General features: G+C 42.0%; 3 protein-coding genes across 3 annotated transcripts; 1 reads left to right on the top strand and 2 right to left on the bottom strand.

Annotated features, from left to right (window-relative positions):
- Positions 1-5: 5 nt before the first annotated feature.
- Positions 6-893, top strand: ACET3X_008787 (uncharacterized protein; the record flags this gene model as incomplete). Its single annotated transcript, XM_069455456.1, has 4 exons — positions 6-38; positions 86-546; positions 600-630; positions 687-893. 4 exons carry the CDS (start codon positions 6-8, stop codon positions 891-893), a joined length of 732 nt encoding a protein of 243 aa, XP_069302864.1.
- A 19-nt stretch (positions 894-912) lies between these two features.
- Positions 913-2,026, bottom strand: ACET3X_008786 (uncharacterized protein; the record flags this gene model as incomplete). The annotated part of the gene is made up of 3 exons (XM_069455345.1): positions 913-1,564; positions 1,623-1,681; positions 1,757-2,026. 3 exons carry the CDS (start codon positions 2,024-2,026, stop codon positions 913-915), a joined length of 981 nt encoding a protein of 326 aa, XP_069302863.1.
- Positions 2,027-2,523: 497 nt separating this feature from the next.
- On the bottom strand, positions 2,524-7,968 carry ACET3X_008785 (uncharacterized protein; the record flags this gene model as incomplete). Its single annotated transcript, XM_069455235.1, has 1 exon — positions 2,524-7,968. One exon carries the CDS (start codon positions 7,966-7,968, stop codon positions 2,524-2,526), a length of 5,445 nt encoding a protein of 1,814 aa, XP_069302862.1.
- Positions 7,969-15,174: the final 7,206 nt, after the last annotated feature.

Raw genomic sequence — 15,174 nt, 5'->3', positions numbered from 1 at the left:
TCACCATGGCCACCGACGTCGCACTCGATACCACAATCGTATGTGTCCCTCCTCGTGCTCGCGATCGTCTTGCTAACCAGAGCAGGGCACCATTGTCGTCGAACTGTACCACGAGCACGCGCCCAAAACATGCAAAAACTTCTCCACGCTCGCGCAGCGCAACTACTTCAACGGCCTCATCTTCCACCGCATAATTCCAAACTTCATGATTCAAGGAGGCGACCCCACGGGCACTGGCCGGGGCGGTGAATCCATATACGGCGAGAAGTTCGAGGACGAAATCACCCCTCAGCTCAAGCACACGGGCGCAGGCATTCTCAGCATGGCCAATTCCGGGCCCAATACCAATGGCTCGCAGTTCTTCATTACGCTGGCGCCGACTCCGTGGCTGGACGGCAAGCATACCATCTTCGGAAGGGTCAAGAGCGGGATGCAGGTTGTGAAGAAGCTGGGGCTGGTCAAGACGGACAAGGAAGATCGCCCTGTCGAGGAGGTCAAGATCGTCAAGGCATATCTGGTTGATGACGGAGCTTTTGCCATGCAGCGGTACTAGCATGTGGTGGGAACGTTAGTCAACTGCAGGCTCGATCGCATATTAGAGCGCGTCAAAGCGACACCAAACGCGCGGATGTGAGTTTCTCGGTCAGGAAAAAAGGCATAGAATAAATGCTTATACATCCCACTAGTTCAACGGTCCATTCGGATGGATCAACACCTTCGTATACCCCTCGATCCTCTTGTCAAACTTCTCGTACGCTGTCGGCGCCTCATCGATGTTGATCTCGTGCGACACAACGAAACTCGGCTTGGCCTTGCCCGATACAATCATGTCGCGCAGATACCTATTGTATGCCTTCACATTGCACTGCCCGGTACCAAGGTGCAAGCCCTGAGGTCATCAGCAGTGGATATTCAAGTACAAGACACGGGCAAACATACCTTTTCGAAAAGCTTGCCGAATGAGATCAGAATCTGGCCTTTCTTGCTCTGTTCATCCGGCGCGCCTGGGTCGGCTGGCACATACAAGCCTGGAATGCCCAAGCCACCTGTTGGTCGCGTCACCATGATCAACTGGTCTAGGACGATGTTTGGTTTCTCTTTGCTGCCTGACGCGTCAACAGCCTGGTACCCGACCGCGTCGACCGCACGGTCTACCATGCCGTCGTTGAGCTTGATGATCTGTTCAACAGGATCGCTCTTCTTGAAGTCAATGGGAATGCATCCAATCTTCTCTGCAGCTGCCAGCCGTTCAGGCACTGTATCGACTACAAAGACCTTGCTGGCACCTCGCAGGATCCCGCTGTACGCCGCCATGAGACCGACAGGACCTGCGCCGAACACTGCGACGCTTTCGCCGGACTGGAATCCCGCGAGCACGAGTCCATGCCATCCTGTTGGGAAAATGTCCGCGAGTAGGATAAAGTCGGCTTCGTGCTCAGTGCCTTTGGGCAGTTTCAATGCGTTGAAGTCGGCAAACGGGACGCGCAGGTATTGCGCTTGGCCACCCTGATACGGGCCCATGGCTACGTAGCCGTACGCTCCGCCGGCGAAGCCCGGATTCACCCTATCCACAAATTAGGACTTTCCTCATAAAACGCCCGCTCCAGAAACGCTCCACTCACCCAGTGCAGAAAGCCGTTTTGCCTTCTTCGCAGTTGCGACACCTACCATCAGCGACGTTCTTCGCATCGCCATCGGATCAGCCTCTCCACTTTCTTACACACACACATGCGTCCCGGAACACGTTCATACTCACAAACGGCAACACGATCCTATCGCCCTTTTCCAACAGCGTCACACCCGACCCGACTTCGATAATGGTACCCATGTTCTCGTGACCAAACACGAGACCGGCTTCTGCCGCCGTCCGCCCTTGGTACATGTGCAAGTCCGAACCGCATATCGCTGCCGTGGTGACTTTGACAATGACATCGTCTGGGTGCTGGATCTTGGGGAGCTCGACGTCTTTGACTGAGACTTTGAAAGGGCCTTCGTAGTGCACTGCTTTCATTTTTTGGCCGGACATGTTTGGTGTGGTGATGCTATGGTGCTTTGTGTTTTTACGAGAACGAAAGAAGTAGAAGCTTTTGTTGCGATGAGAACCAGCGTGTGTGTGTGTACGCGCGTTCTGTTTCGAACGGGAAGAGGGGAATGTGATCGTATGGTCAGGTTTTGGTGTAATAGAGCTGGGTTTGGATTGGATATCATGTATCATGACCCCTCATTCTTCTCGGTACTTGCTCGAGTTGGCACGAAGAGCGTCATTATTGAGGGGCGGGCGGATGCTGGCCGATCGCGTGTGGGGTACATGTTCCGAATCGGAAAGGGGGGTTCGGAAACTAGCGCGTGGAAAATAAGTAGTGGATGTCGAGCAGTTTCTCTACGACCTGCTAACCTATATATGCTTCAACCACCCTAGATTCTATAAACGTTTCGCATTCAGGCTACGGATACCGTGGTTCGCGCACAATGTTCTTACCGCAGTCTTGTGAAAAAGACTTGCTGCCTAGCAACATCGGCGCTTCATTCCGATAACCGCCCAGGTACATGAAATGACACGGGCGGATGATCCGCAGTAATCGCCTGTTGGAACCATGCATCAACCTCGTCGCCTGCGGTAGATTCTTCGCCCAGCACAGCGTCTTCATCCACTTCAGAAACACTGCTTTGTCGTAGCGCCAATCTCTTCGCGACTTCATTTGCTTCGACCAGACTAACCAGCTTCCTCTTATGTCCTTGATTCTTCTCCGCAAACTCCCTGCAGACCGATAACACCTTTTCCTCGGCAGAGCGCAAGTCGTCAGACTCTCCTGTAAAGACCCTCGGATCCTGTCTGAGCACGCTGACAATCCGTCGTCCGTGACGAGAACGGCCAGAAGCCAACAGAGACGGAGGGTTGCTGAACACATCCTTGGCCAAGTATGCATCCTCCGCCATCTCGAAGGGCGTGCGTCCTGAAGCATTTTCGCGGAAAAGAAGGTCAGGACGGGATTCGAGCATGATTCGGAGGAGCGCGTCGTTACCGCGGCGCACGATGGTGTGCATGGGCGTATCGCCTTCGCCGTTGACGACGCTCAGGTCCTCGCCCTTGCTGAACTCGAGTATGACGCTGAGGATTTGTCCATTGTACGGCACAGTCACGTTGCCGATGGAAACGACGTGTATCCAGCGCGCAAGAGGCGTAGCTGCGCCGGGCATGTCTGTCGTGCGCTCGGTGAACAAGCTGGATAAGAGGCGGGAATCGATAAGGCCAAGCAATTCCCTGGCACTTTCTGGGCCTTTGTTTTGCCGGTTGACGTTGTTGAGGAGGGAGTGAACGATGTTTGCTCTGGTATTGTCGCGTGCGGTCTGGTCAGCTCCAACTTCCAGAAGGACCTTGACCATCTCAACACGATGTAGAGCGAATGCAAGCTGCAAAGGCGTCATACCGCTCGCAGAACGGTGCTCGAGTGCCTTGGGATGGGTGTTACATAGATGGCGGAGGAGAGCCAGAGAGTCTGCATTCGTGTTGCCAAGGACCACCGAGTGAAGCAGCAGGTGTGAGCGCAGGTCGAGCCACTTGGTGATGGACGACTGCAAGCCGTGTTCAGTCTTGGCCAAGTTTTGAATGCGAACATCGTCTCGATGCCTGTCTGCGAATTCTGTGTAACAGCGCAAAGCTGTGTCGCTCACGAACCACTCGACACTCTCCAGGCTTCCATACGAAGCGGCATACAGCAAGGGCGGATGCTGCGCCCCAGCTGCTTTGGGCCGGACTTCTCTCCCTTGATTAGCCCAATCCGCTCGCTTCTTTCCGTGGACGGATAACCCTTGATAGTACTTTGGTTTCACAGAGATCTCAATGCCGCTCTTTTTGACCAGATCGTCCAAGGGAATTCCAGCTCCAGTGCTCTTGATAATCATATCTAATGCGCGAGTACGGCCAAGGCGGATGGCGTAGAGGAAGTCAGCTTCATTGAAACGGAAGAACTTGGCAGCGTTTTCCTCATCAGCTTCGGCGCTGTGTTGGGTGTATTCCTCCGCCCTGGAAATCAAGAATTGCAGCAAATCGGCATTGTCTAGGTAGATTGCGAATTGAAAGAGGTTTCTCGGTCGCTTGACTGAAGGAATCTCCTGCTGAGCAAGGCCAGTTACCGGAGATGTGCCCATATACTGTCTGTTGCTCGAGAACTCTGGAGGCGGAAGCCATGTGGATGTCGATGCATCATCGTGACTGAGAAATTTGAAAACTCGGCAATCCCATGACAACAGTTGGAGTGGTGGCACATTGCTTTTGACCTGGTTCTGCACCTCTCCAATGTTTTCGATAGTGAAGCGATCGTCCACTATCTCAGCATATATCTGGTAATGGTCGTCGCCGTCATCACAACTGTCCTCGTCTTCGTCTCTTGGATGTAGACTGTGCTTGACCACTGGCTTCTCTTCGGGCGCGTATTGAGCATACGCAATCTCTAAAATGGCTCGAGCAACTCCACAGTGCTTCCGTATAATCGCAATAGAGAACGGCGAGAAGTTCTGCGAGTCTTGGACGGCGATTTTCAAAGGACTCTGATTCTCGCCCCAAATCGTTAGGGTCAGTTCTTTGATCGTAGGGAGATCGTCACTCCAGCAAGCCTGGAACAGCCTGAGATAAGCGGCTCGTCGTTCGTCAGTCAGATCCGGAAGCCGAAAGGTCAGTGATGGACTCCATGGTTTCGGTGGGTCTTGGTTCTGATTACCCCAATGGTCATACTGGCTTGGTCGAGGTACATCAAGTTCGATATCCGGATGGAGTTCTTTGAAGGTCTTCGCGTTGCGTTTCAACAGCTCGGTCTCTAACGCCCCAAAATCGTCCAGTACCGATTGAACAGCCGCTTTCTTCTCATTTGTGCCGTTGGGTTTTTGCTGGGCCTTTTTCCACTCCTCGTGAGCTTTGAGATCTGTCTCATAAGTCTTCTTGGCGGTTTCGAATTGTGCTTTGACCATCCAGTGAGCGTATGTACCCGGTTGCAACTCTTGGAGATATTCAGCGTCTTCCTTTAGAGGAATTTGTTCAAAGCGATTTTGAGATCCGGAATGATAATGGATACGGTCAAACCAGCCACTAGAGTACAGCCATCCGTCCTCACCATCGACTTTCCCTAGCTCGATGAACGTGCGCAGCTTCCTCATCGTGGTACGAACGATATCCAAGAGGGTGCCTGTATTGTTGTCCTGGTAGTTGTTGTTGTTACTCAACACGCTCCAAGCTTTTGGGGTGAGGCTGTTTATGTCTGCTCCGGCATCTAAAAGCTTGAGTACAATCGATGGTACCTCGGAACGGACGGCAGCAAATACAGGCTGCTCGACGTTCTGTCTGAATTGATTTTGGTTGTGTTCGGTGCTGTCGCCCATACGACCCCACTTTCTCTCCGCAGAAACAATGTAGCTAGCGAAATCAATCGCAGGCTCCGCTCCGAGCTCCAGAAGTGCATCGACACTGGCTGCATCACCATGTTCAATGGCTATTTTGAGAGCGCTGCTCGCAGATGGACTATACTTGTGGGGGCTTAACATGAGGTGGTTCACAGCCTGTTGTGAGGCAGGCTGGTTCGCTAATATCATAGTTTTGAGCAGATCAACGCCATGCGCGGCAAAGTAGTGCAATGCCGTAACGTGGTCGAGGTCGCCCTGCGCTGGTGAAGCACCGAGACTGATGAGCAATTGGGTCATCTCCTCGGCTTTACCGGGCGAAAGCTGCAATGCGAGGACCAACGGTAGGATTGCCGCGCGCGGAGCCTTGTTGTTATTATACACTAGCTTGATTGGCAGCAGTACATCCGCCCCAAACTCCTGCACGAGAGTTTTGACAACTTCTGTGTGGCCATTCGCAATAGCCAGATGAAGCGCGGATACTGGTGCATCCCAGGCGAGTACATTGACGTCGTATACATCAGGTTCGTCATCCTTGGCATCGTCTGGGAGGTTGTCGTGATCTTGCGACTTCTTGTGATCTATGTTGATGACGGAGCCCTCGGTCGTTGCATCGGCATTGTCAGACTCGCCATCTTCGTCAAGCATGTCGATGTCTTCATCTTCACTGTCGTCATGGCTCATCTGCTTGTCGGTGTCGTCGGTACTTGTACGACTGGCAACTGCCGGCTGAGACTGGTTGCTCTTCTTGAGGGCTTGTTTCTCCATCTCCAGCTCTTCGTTAGCGTCACTCTTGACAAGCAGGGCTCTGACCATCTCGACTTCACCGCGCATAGCAGCAAGGTGAAGGGCGGTCTTGCCGTCAAAGAGGCGAGCGACAATGCGAGCTCCTGCATCAATGAGAGCTTGGACGATCTGCCGAGTTGAGGTTGCGACTGCGAGTTGGAGTGGGGTACGCCCTGTATAGTCTCTACGGTCGGGATCTGCATCCTCTTGGCTTAGCCAGTCCTGCACATGTTCAAGATCTCCTTCAACGATGGCCTGGCATAGTCGTGCAGTATTCCCAACGTAAGCCATCTCGGTCCAGTCATCGTCGGTGAGTGGGTGGAAAGAGCCAATTGCTTGCCGTCCGGGGTTGTCCTTGATGAAAGACAATGTGCCCGACACGTAGATCTTGCCTTCGTCTTCCGCGATCTCTTGGTCTTCGCCTGTGATAGGCTCAGGACAATAGCCGCAGCAATCCTCAATCACATCGGCTGCGTTACCGAAGAAAGCAGGGTGTCGGTGCAGAGTGGTCTCTCGCTCCTTGGGTCGATTCCACTCGGCATTGAGCAACAAGTCCTTCGCGTACAATAGCCTCTCGATCTTTCGAGCGTGGAACTTCGGTCCATAGGGAATGGTGAAGGTGTGGTAGTCGCTAACCTCGTCAGTTTCGACCCATTCGGCAACGTCTTCATCATGCTGTTGCTTGATATCGCCCCTCAGCTTCTGTCTAGCCCACCGGTCGATGGCTGGTCTACCACGTTCTGCACGGCGCTGGTCAACATAGGCGTCACGATCGGTGCTTTTCGGCAACTTCTCAAGTACTAGTAGCCTTGCCAGTCCGAGAGTACGGCCGAATGAGCGTTCGAACAGCGTAGGGTCGATGCGCGAACGATCCAGGAGCGGCCAGTATACCTCAAATCCCCGACGTGCATACTTTGACAGGCGGCTTTCATACGAAGGTGAGCGGCGCGTCAGGTCAATGGTGTTGATCTGCGTCATATAGGCAGCGAGCGCGCGGGGACTAGCGTAGACTTGCTTGCCATCGTATGCGGCACAGGAGCAGTCAACGTCAAAACCCGTAAGAATCTCGGAGATGGATCTGTAGATACGCAGGACGATCTGAACGTGTCTGGTCGGATATTGAGAAGCGATGGTGATGGCATTCTTCGTCCGAACGGTAGTTGTTTCAGTCAAGATGGAGTCCTTGATGCGTTGTTCAATCTGCTTGATCTTCTCGACAGCCTGCTCTTCGGTAAGATCGTAGAGAAAGAGATCGACGTCAGAAGCTGGCGCTAGCTGCTGGTGGTAGTATTCGCGCAGAGCGCGCTTTGAGCTAGTGTATTCTTCGGGTACAGGTAGCAACGAGGTTACGACGGCGCTACCCGCGACCACAACATTGGACCAGTCCATGTCCACAAGGGATGATTCCGAAAACAGCTGAAAGTTGGTTCTGAACTCGTCAAGTGACCGCACGACTGCTGGAGAGCCGGACGGCTTGCGATCTGCCTTGCCGAGAGGCATGAGATAGCGTTCATGTTCAGCCTCTGACTCATTGTCCAGGTTACGAGCGCGTATCTTGAGTTCTTGTTCTCGGCCTGCAAATACCGGAACGACATTGGGCGTCTCGATAGCAGGATGATCGAGTTGCTGGGCAAAGATCTCGCGTAGCTTAGAATCGTATGCCTTGTATGGCTCGACGAGGTCGCACATCGGCGCCTTTGGATGGGCAGCGACATGTGCAATCCAGTCGTCATGGCTGACTGGGACTGCAGAAAGCTCAATCCATTTCGCCGCCGGGTCTTGCGCTTCCATAACTGGGAGGGAAACTTGTGGAGTTGTAGGGAGCATATTTCTTGCGATGCGACACAGTTGATTCGTTGAATGAATTGAGTAAGTGAACAGGAAATACGAAACAGTCATACGTTATATATCGGCGTCATCGGTAGAACGCCTTGCGCATGCTACCTGGGTATGCAGTAGCAGCCTGTGTCATGATGGTTGAGAAGCGGCGAGGTTGGTGGCGTGTTGATCCGAAAAGGGGTAGGCTAGGCAGCGACGCGCTGAGCCGACTTCTTGGAGCGGGGAAGACGTGTTAGATGCCTGACGGCACAGGCAGCATCCAATCATCAATAGTAACATGTATCAGATACGGCACGAGCTGAACGCGAGCTCATGTGATGCGTGACGCAACAACACGATGGACAAACGATGAGGGGCAATTGCTGAGGTTTGGTGGGGTCGCACTTGGACGAAAGAAGACTAGTGACGCAAATCGCTTGCCACTTTCCGTCGCTGCCCGCGCCGACCATCCACATCTCAACATTGTCTGCATCTTCGCTCTCGCATCATCATCAACAAAGTCATCATTAGAGGTGCATCGAATTCTGCAGCACTTTCAGAGCCCTCTAGATTTTCATGAAACGGAGTCCAGCTGCAGATCCGGAGGAACCAAGCGGCTATGAAAAACCATAAACACCTATACCACGCCTTCAAAACATTCCCACGCATCCCGTCCCGTGATTGGCGAGTATAGAGAAACATGCTCAATAGAAAACATGATGATCGCATAAGTCGCACTTTGGAAGTAGCTAGGTGCACGGCGTCTTGTCGTTTTCCACCTACTTCCCTGACCAAGGAGCTTATGGATATCGCTGAGTCCGTTGCGGTGAGCCGACAGCCGGGGTACATGCACCGTTTGGTCTGCGCCGCCAATGATAGAAAACAAGGAGAAGACGATACCGCAGTATCCTGATTTGCGGATGCACCATGGAGAAGGTTTACCAGTCGCAAGCATGGTAGGCCAGCTATCTGTCGACATGAGAACGACAGTGATCAGAGTGATCCTGAGTGAACTAGACTATGGTCAACGATGTAACGCCAATAACAAACGCAATACATACTACGAAATCAACAAGATTCAATTCGCTTTATTCATGGCCTCGCCATATCCTGACAAGCTCGTTTCTCTCGCTTCGGCCATAAGTGTTGAGCAAGATCTCAATGCGGCCGTACGTTGGACTATTGTAAGGAAATATAACTTCGCCCTGTGTACTAAATACCTTGAGAAAAGACATATGTTATTACAATGGACAGAGCGGTAGGTTGAAGGAACTTGGACTTGAAGTAATTATACCGGATGAGGGTACGGAAAAATAGGCTTTGTGACTCTCTAATATCGAGCTTCAGGAGGTTTGATATTACCGTAGAGAGAAATCTGGTGAGAGATTGTGGGGTGCAGATAGCATAAAACCAAGTCCCGAGAGAATTGGAACAGTCTACGTGGTCGTATTTGTTTTCATTGGAAAGTCCGACACAAAGTTTTCCATCGGATGGCAAGGTCCCGCCTCGTTCCTCGTAAAGTCTTAGTCCCCCAGTCTTAATTCGGGTGTTGGGTGACTCGCATCGACAGGACCAAGCCATAGCGGAGCTGAGCTGCGTTAGCAATTGTTCGATCAGGGCTGGTTCTAGATTTACCTAATAAGAGCAAAAATAGTGATTGCAACACACTTCATTTAAATATAAAAACTACTTACTAGAGTAGTTACTTTCGAATTCTAAAGGTAGAGAAGAGTAGTTCTCTTCTAATACTAATAGACTTAGTTAAAAGTAACTCTATAGAAAATAATAATAATAAAAGAAAAATCTAAAGTAGATAAATAAAGTTATATAACTTTAGGTAGAGAAAAGAATACTAAAAAAGAAATAAGTAGTATATAAAAAATTATAAAAAGTAAGAATAAGATAAGAGTAAGTATATAAATTTAAAAGGAATAAAAATAAGTAAATATATAAAGTAGAATAAGTAGAAAAGGTAAGAAGAGTGAAATAAGTACTATAAAATAATAATAAAAATTTAAAAGAAATAGTTCGAGGAGAGAAAATAGTAAGAGAAATAAAATAGGGTATATAAGTAAAAAAGATAAAAAAGAATAACTAAGAATATAAAGTAAAAGAAGAAGAAGAATAATAATAATAATAAAGAAAAGTGTAAAGAAGAGAAATTTAGTTATAAAAAAGAAATTAAAAGTAGTAGTTAGAAAGATATAAAGTAATAAAAGAAGATTAACGTAAAAAGGTATACTAATATAAACTTAAAAAGAAAAGTATAAGAAAGTATAAGAGAAGATTACTATTAAAAGATAAGAAAAAAGAATTAAAAAAAAATATAGAAAGAAATAGAAAGAAAGAAAGAAATAAAAAGATAAGGGTAATAAAATATAAGAAAAGAGAAATATAAAGTAGTAGAATAAAGGAGGAATAAAGAATAAAATAAGAAGTAAAGAATAAAAGAAAGTAAGTAGGAATAAAGAAAGAAAAGAAAAGTAGAAGAAAAGAAAGAGAAGATATAACTAAAAAAGAAGAAAGAGATAATTTAAAGTAAAAGGATAAAAGAAAAATAAAAAAAATTAAATAATAATAAGAAGTAAGAAAGAAGAGATAGAAAGAATTAAAAAAAATAAAAGTATAAGAAGTTATTTCTTACTAGGTATAGGAGGTACGTTTATAAGATTATATAACGTAGTAGAAACCTCTTTTACTTCTAAGAAAAGGTTAGTAAAAGATAAAAAACTCTGGATAACTACTATTCTATACCTTTTCTTAGTTCTTTAACTTTGTTAAGAAGTTCTAAAATAAGTAAATCTTTTTTAGATTCTACTTCCTCCCTAATAAAAAGTTAATAACTATAATAACTATAATAAAAAAAAAACTTACTTAATAAGTATTTTCCTAGGCCTTCCTCTTCCTCTTTTCTCTTTAGTAATAAAAGAAGAAGGTAGAGTAGTATAAGGTATATAAGTAGAGAGAGAAGAAGAAGACTTCTTAGGAATAATAATAGAGGGAGATATCTTTACTAATAAAAGAGTAGAGAGTAGAGAGTAGAGAGTAAAAAGTAGTAATAGTAGTAGTAGTAAACTCTTTAGAGTAGAGAGTAAAGAAGAATAAAGAAGAAAGAGAGTTTTAAGTATATATATCTGAACTTAAGAACTCTAGAGTACGTTCTAAAGAAAAGATTAATAATAAGATTATAAATACTATAAGGATAATTCTAAGTTAAGAAAGAGATAAGGAAAGCTAAGGAGCTAAAAGAGAAGCTAAGAAGAAGGGTAGATAAGAAAAGAAAAGATAGAGATAAGCTAAGAAAAGGGGTAGATAAAGAAGGAAAAGATAAGGAAAAGATAAGGAAAAGATAAAGTATTAAAAGAGGAGTAGGGTTAGAAATATAAAGAAGATAGAAAAAGAGGAAGTAAAAGAAAATAAAGATAAAAGGAAAAGAATAAAGTAGGAGGAGTAAAAGAGGTAGAGTTAGAGTAACCTAAAGTGTACCCTAAACTAAATTATAGGTTAGGGTTAGTTTTAGGTTAGGGTTAACCCTTACTATATAAGGTTATAGGATATAGGGTCTATATCCTTAAAGAACTAGTCTATATATAAGAAAATTAGTTAAATATCCTAGCTATATATTCTCTATTTAGTCCTAGTATCTTTTAGAGTAAGGATATTTAGTCTAATAGTAAGGATATTTAGTTTAATAGTAAGGATATTTAGTCTAATAATAAGGATACTTAGTCTAATAGTAAGGATACTTAGTCTAATAGTAAGGATACTTAGTCTAATAGTAAGGATACTTAGTCTAATAGTAAGGATACTTAGTCTAATAGTAAGGATATTTAGTCTAATAGTAAGGATATTTAGTTTAATAGTAAGGATATTTAGTCTAATAGTAAGGATATTTAGTTTAATAGTAAGGATACTTAGTTTAATAGTAAGGATACTTAGTTTAATAGTAAGGATACTTAGTAAGGTAATAAGCTTATAAGATTATTTTAGTCCTAAAGTAAGGTTAAAATAATATACTAGTATAAAGGAGTAAAGATTATATACTATAGGTAGGGGTAAATAGAAAACCTTTCTAAGTACCCCTATTAGTAAGTAACTTAATATTTTTACGCCCTTATAATTTTCTTATTAAATATAAGCCTATAAAGTATATAATAGTTTTCTACTAACCCCTTTAACTACTAATATACCTAAGTATCTAGTATAGTAGAATCTTCCTCCCTAAAATTACTTTTACTTATAACCTTTCTATTATTATCTTCTTCCCTAGAGATACTCTTACCTATAATCTCCCCTCTTTCTATTTATATATTATTAAGCTAATAGAGAGTAGCTAGTAGATAGTAGGTTTTAATCTTTTTATTAGTTATTCCCTCTAAGGCTAATAGTGCTAGTAGTATATAATCTAATATATAAGTAATATAAAATAGCTTAATTACTCTAGCTACTTTAAAAACGTTTATATTATATAATACTAGTATCTCTACCTATTATATAAAATATATAACTATTAAGCCTAACTCTATATATATATTTATAATTAACTTTTATAGTAGAAGTATAAATACCCTAATACTAAACTTAGCTTTTATAATTCCTTATCTTTTCCTAGTATCTAGTTACTTACTAAACTCTTTCTAGTCTACTAGGCTATCCTCTTTTATAGCTAGAGACCTATCTATATATTAGAAGGATTAGCTAAAGAGGAACTCCTTTACTACTATTATATATTTATAACTACGCCCTTTAGTAAACGCTTATCTTTACTAGATAAGACTTTCTAATTATTTATACTTAGTAGTTAGAGTAGCTATAATCTACCTATATTATATCTCTAAGGTAATACCTAGAGCCTAACTTATCTTTACTATTATAACTAAGTTCTTAAACTAACTTAAATTATTTACTATAAGCTTAGATTTATATAGTATTACTAATACTACTTATAAAAGTACTAGATGCCTATCTAATAATATAGTAATATAGTTATTATATTTAGCTAATCTAAAAAGGTCTAACTTATTATACTATAGTAGCTTTAGTATATTATCTTTAAATAACTACTTACCCTAGGAGTACTAAGAGCGCTAAAATTAAAGAAGTATTTTCTAATCTTTAATATACTCTACTATACTTATTATAGCTACCTTTAATATTATATTTCTTACTACCTAAATACTTATACTAAGTAGGTATTAAGTAAACTTCTTATATTACTACTCTTTAGGAGCTATAGTAACGTTATTAGTAGCTACCCTAATAAAGTCCTATATACTTACTACTATTTATACTATAGCCTCTTTAAGTTATTCTTTTAGCTTCTAATTAACCTATTTTATTCTACTCTTACTAATATTTTACTTTCTCTTAACTCCTAGCGTTTACTCTTCCCCCTTATTTTACTTTTCTTCTAAATCTAGAATCTTATCTACTAGTATTTTATATACTTAATTTATAAATTATAGGATTATCTTCTTATTTACTTAATAATATATCTAGTATAATACTATATTAGGTGATAATATAATAAATACCTTACTACCCTAAGTATTAATATTAAATAATATATATAATAGTACTTCTCCTTACCTTACCTAGCTTATCTCTCTTACTATTATAATAGTATCCTTATTACCCTATATTACTATTAGTATTAGTTAGAGTAAAGTTATTATTATATTATATTAATATAGATAATAAGGAAGCTTATTAAGTAAGAATTAGGTAGATTACTTAGAATAGGTTTATTTATACTAGTCTAAGGGTTCTAGTTTTAGCTATAATCTTAGGCTAAAATCCTTACACCTTTATTCTACTTATTACTAACTATCTATTACCCCTAATTATTACTATATACACTCCTTTTATATCTCTTCCTAACTATATTATAGCTAATTATATTAATAAGATTATAATATATATACTATACTTATATACTATCCTTCTAAGTAAAGTACTCTTATATTTTAATAAAGAGTATTAGGAAGAGACTACCTTAAGGGAGTGCTACTATATTTAAGAGGCTATTAATACTCTTATTTCTAGTAATAACTATTATATAAAGCATATAAACTTTATTATACCTAATATACTTATAAAGGCCTTTATTAGCCTTAAACTATATAAAAGGTCTTACTAGTACTATCTTTATACTAAGATTATTACTAGTATATCTACTTACTATAATATATATAGCTATCTCTATAAATATAGATTAAATAGTCCCTAGAATACTAGTTCTTATAGGAGAGAGGAGTAGTATAATATATAAGTATAGATTATTATATTATAATAACTATTTAAGTCTATTCTACTAGAGTATTAATCCTTAGGGTTAATATAAAAGTTTCTAGTCTACTCCTATAAAGAGTTACCTTACTAAGCTATTAATAATAAAGAATTAAACCTTAAGTATAGTACCCTATAATCTCTAACACTAGTATTTATACTTAGTAATAGAATACCTAAATAAAGTAATAAGGAGACTTATATAGCTAAGGAGAGTAAAGAAGATAATACTATATTATATAAATAATTAGGTCTAGTATTACGCTAGGTAAAGGAAGTATAAGTAGAATAATTTACTTCTTTCCTAAGGGCTCCCTCTATCTAGACTAACCCTTAGATTATTACTTATAGGATTATAAGTATATTTAAGGACTTCTAGATATAAGTAGAGGCTTTAGCCTATATCTTAGTTCCCTCCTCTAATATAGAACTAAAGCTATTCTTCTTTTATACTACTATTAAGAGTATAGTATATACTTAATAAAATATTAGTTTATAAACTTCTTACTATACTTATATCTATATAATACAAGAGATATATACTAATATACTTACCTTTCCTTTTAAACCCTACTAGTCTTATAACTTATACTATATACTATTACTATAAAAGATCTTTATATTCTTCTACTATATACTAGTTAAGAAATAGAGGTAACTATCTATACTAGTACTATAGATATATTAATAAAAAGCTTAAGATAAGATTATAAAGTATCTTAATACCTTTATAGCTAACTTTCCTATAGTAAATAAATAATATAGTAAAATATTACTAAGTATACTTAAAGCCCTTTACTATTAGTTTTAGATTAGCCTTATTAAGTAGATAGCCTATTAATATAATACTAAACTTACCCTTACTACTTTAGTTACTTTCTTTATACTATT

The sequence above is a fragment of the Alternaria dauci genome, chromosome 9, assembly GCF_042100115.1.
Source record: "Alternaria dauci strain A2016 chromosome 9, whole genome shotgun sequence".
Taxonomy (NCBI): Eukaryota; Fungi; Ascomycota; class Dothideomycetes; order Pleosporales; family Pleosporaceae; genus Alternaria; species Alternaria dauci.
Note: the sequence above shows the minus strand (reverse complement) of the source record. Positions and strands in the feature narration are given on the sequence as shown.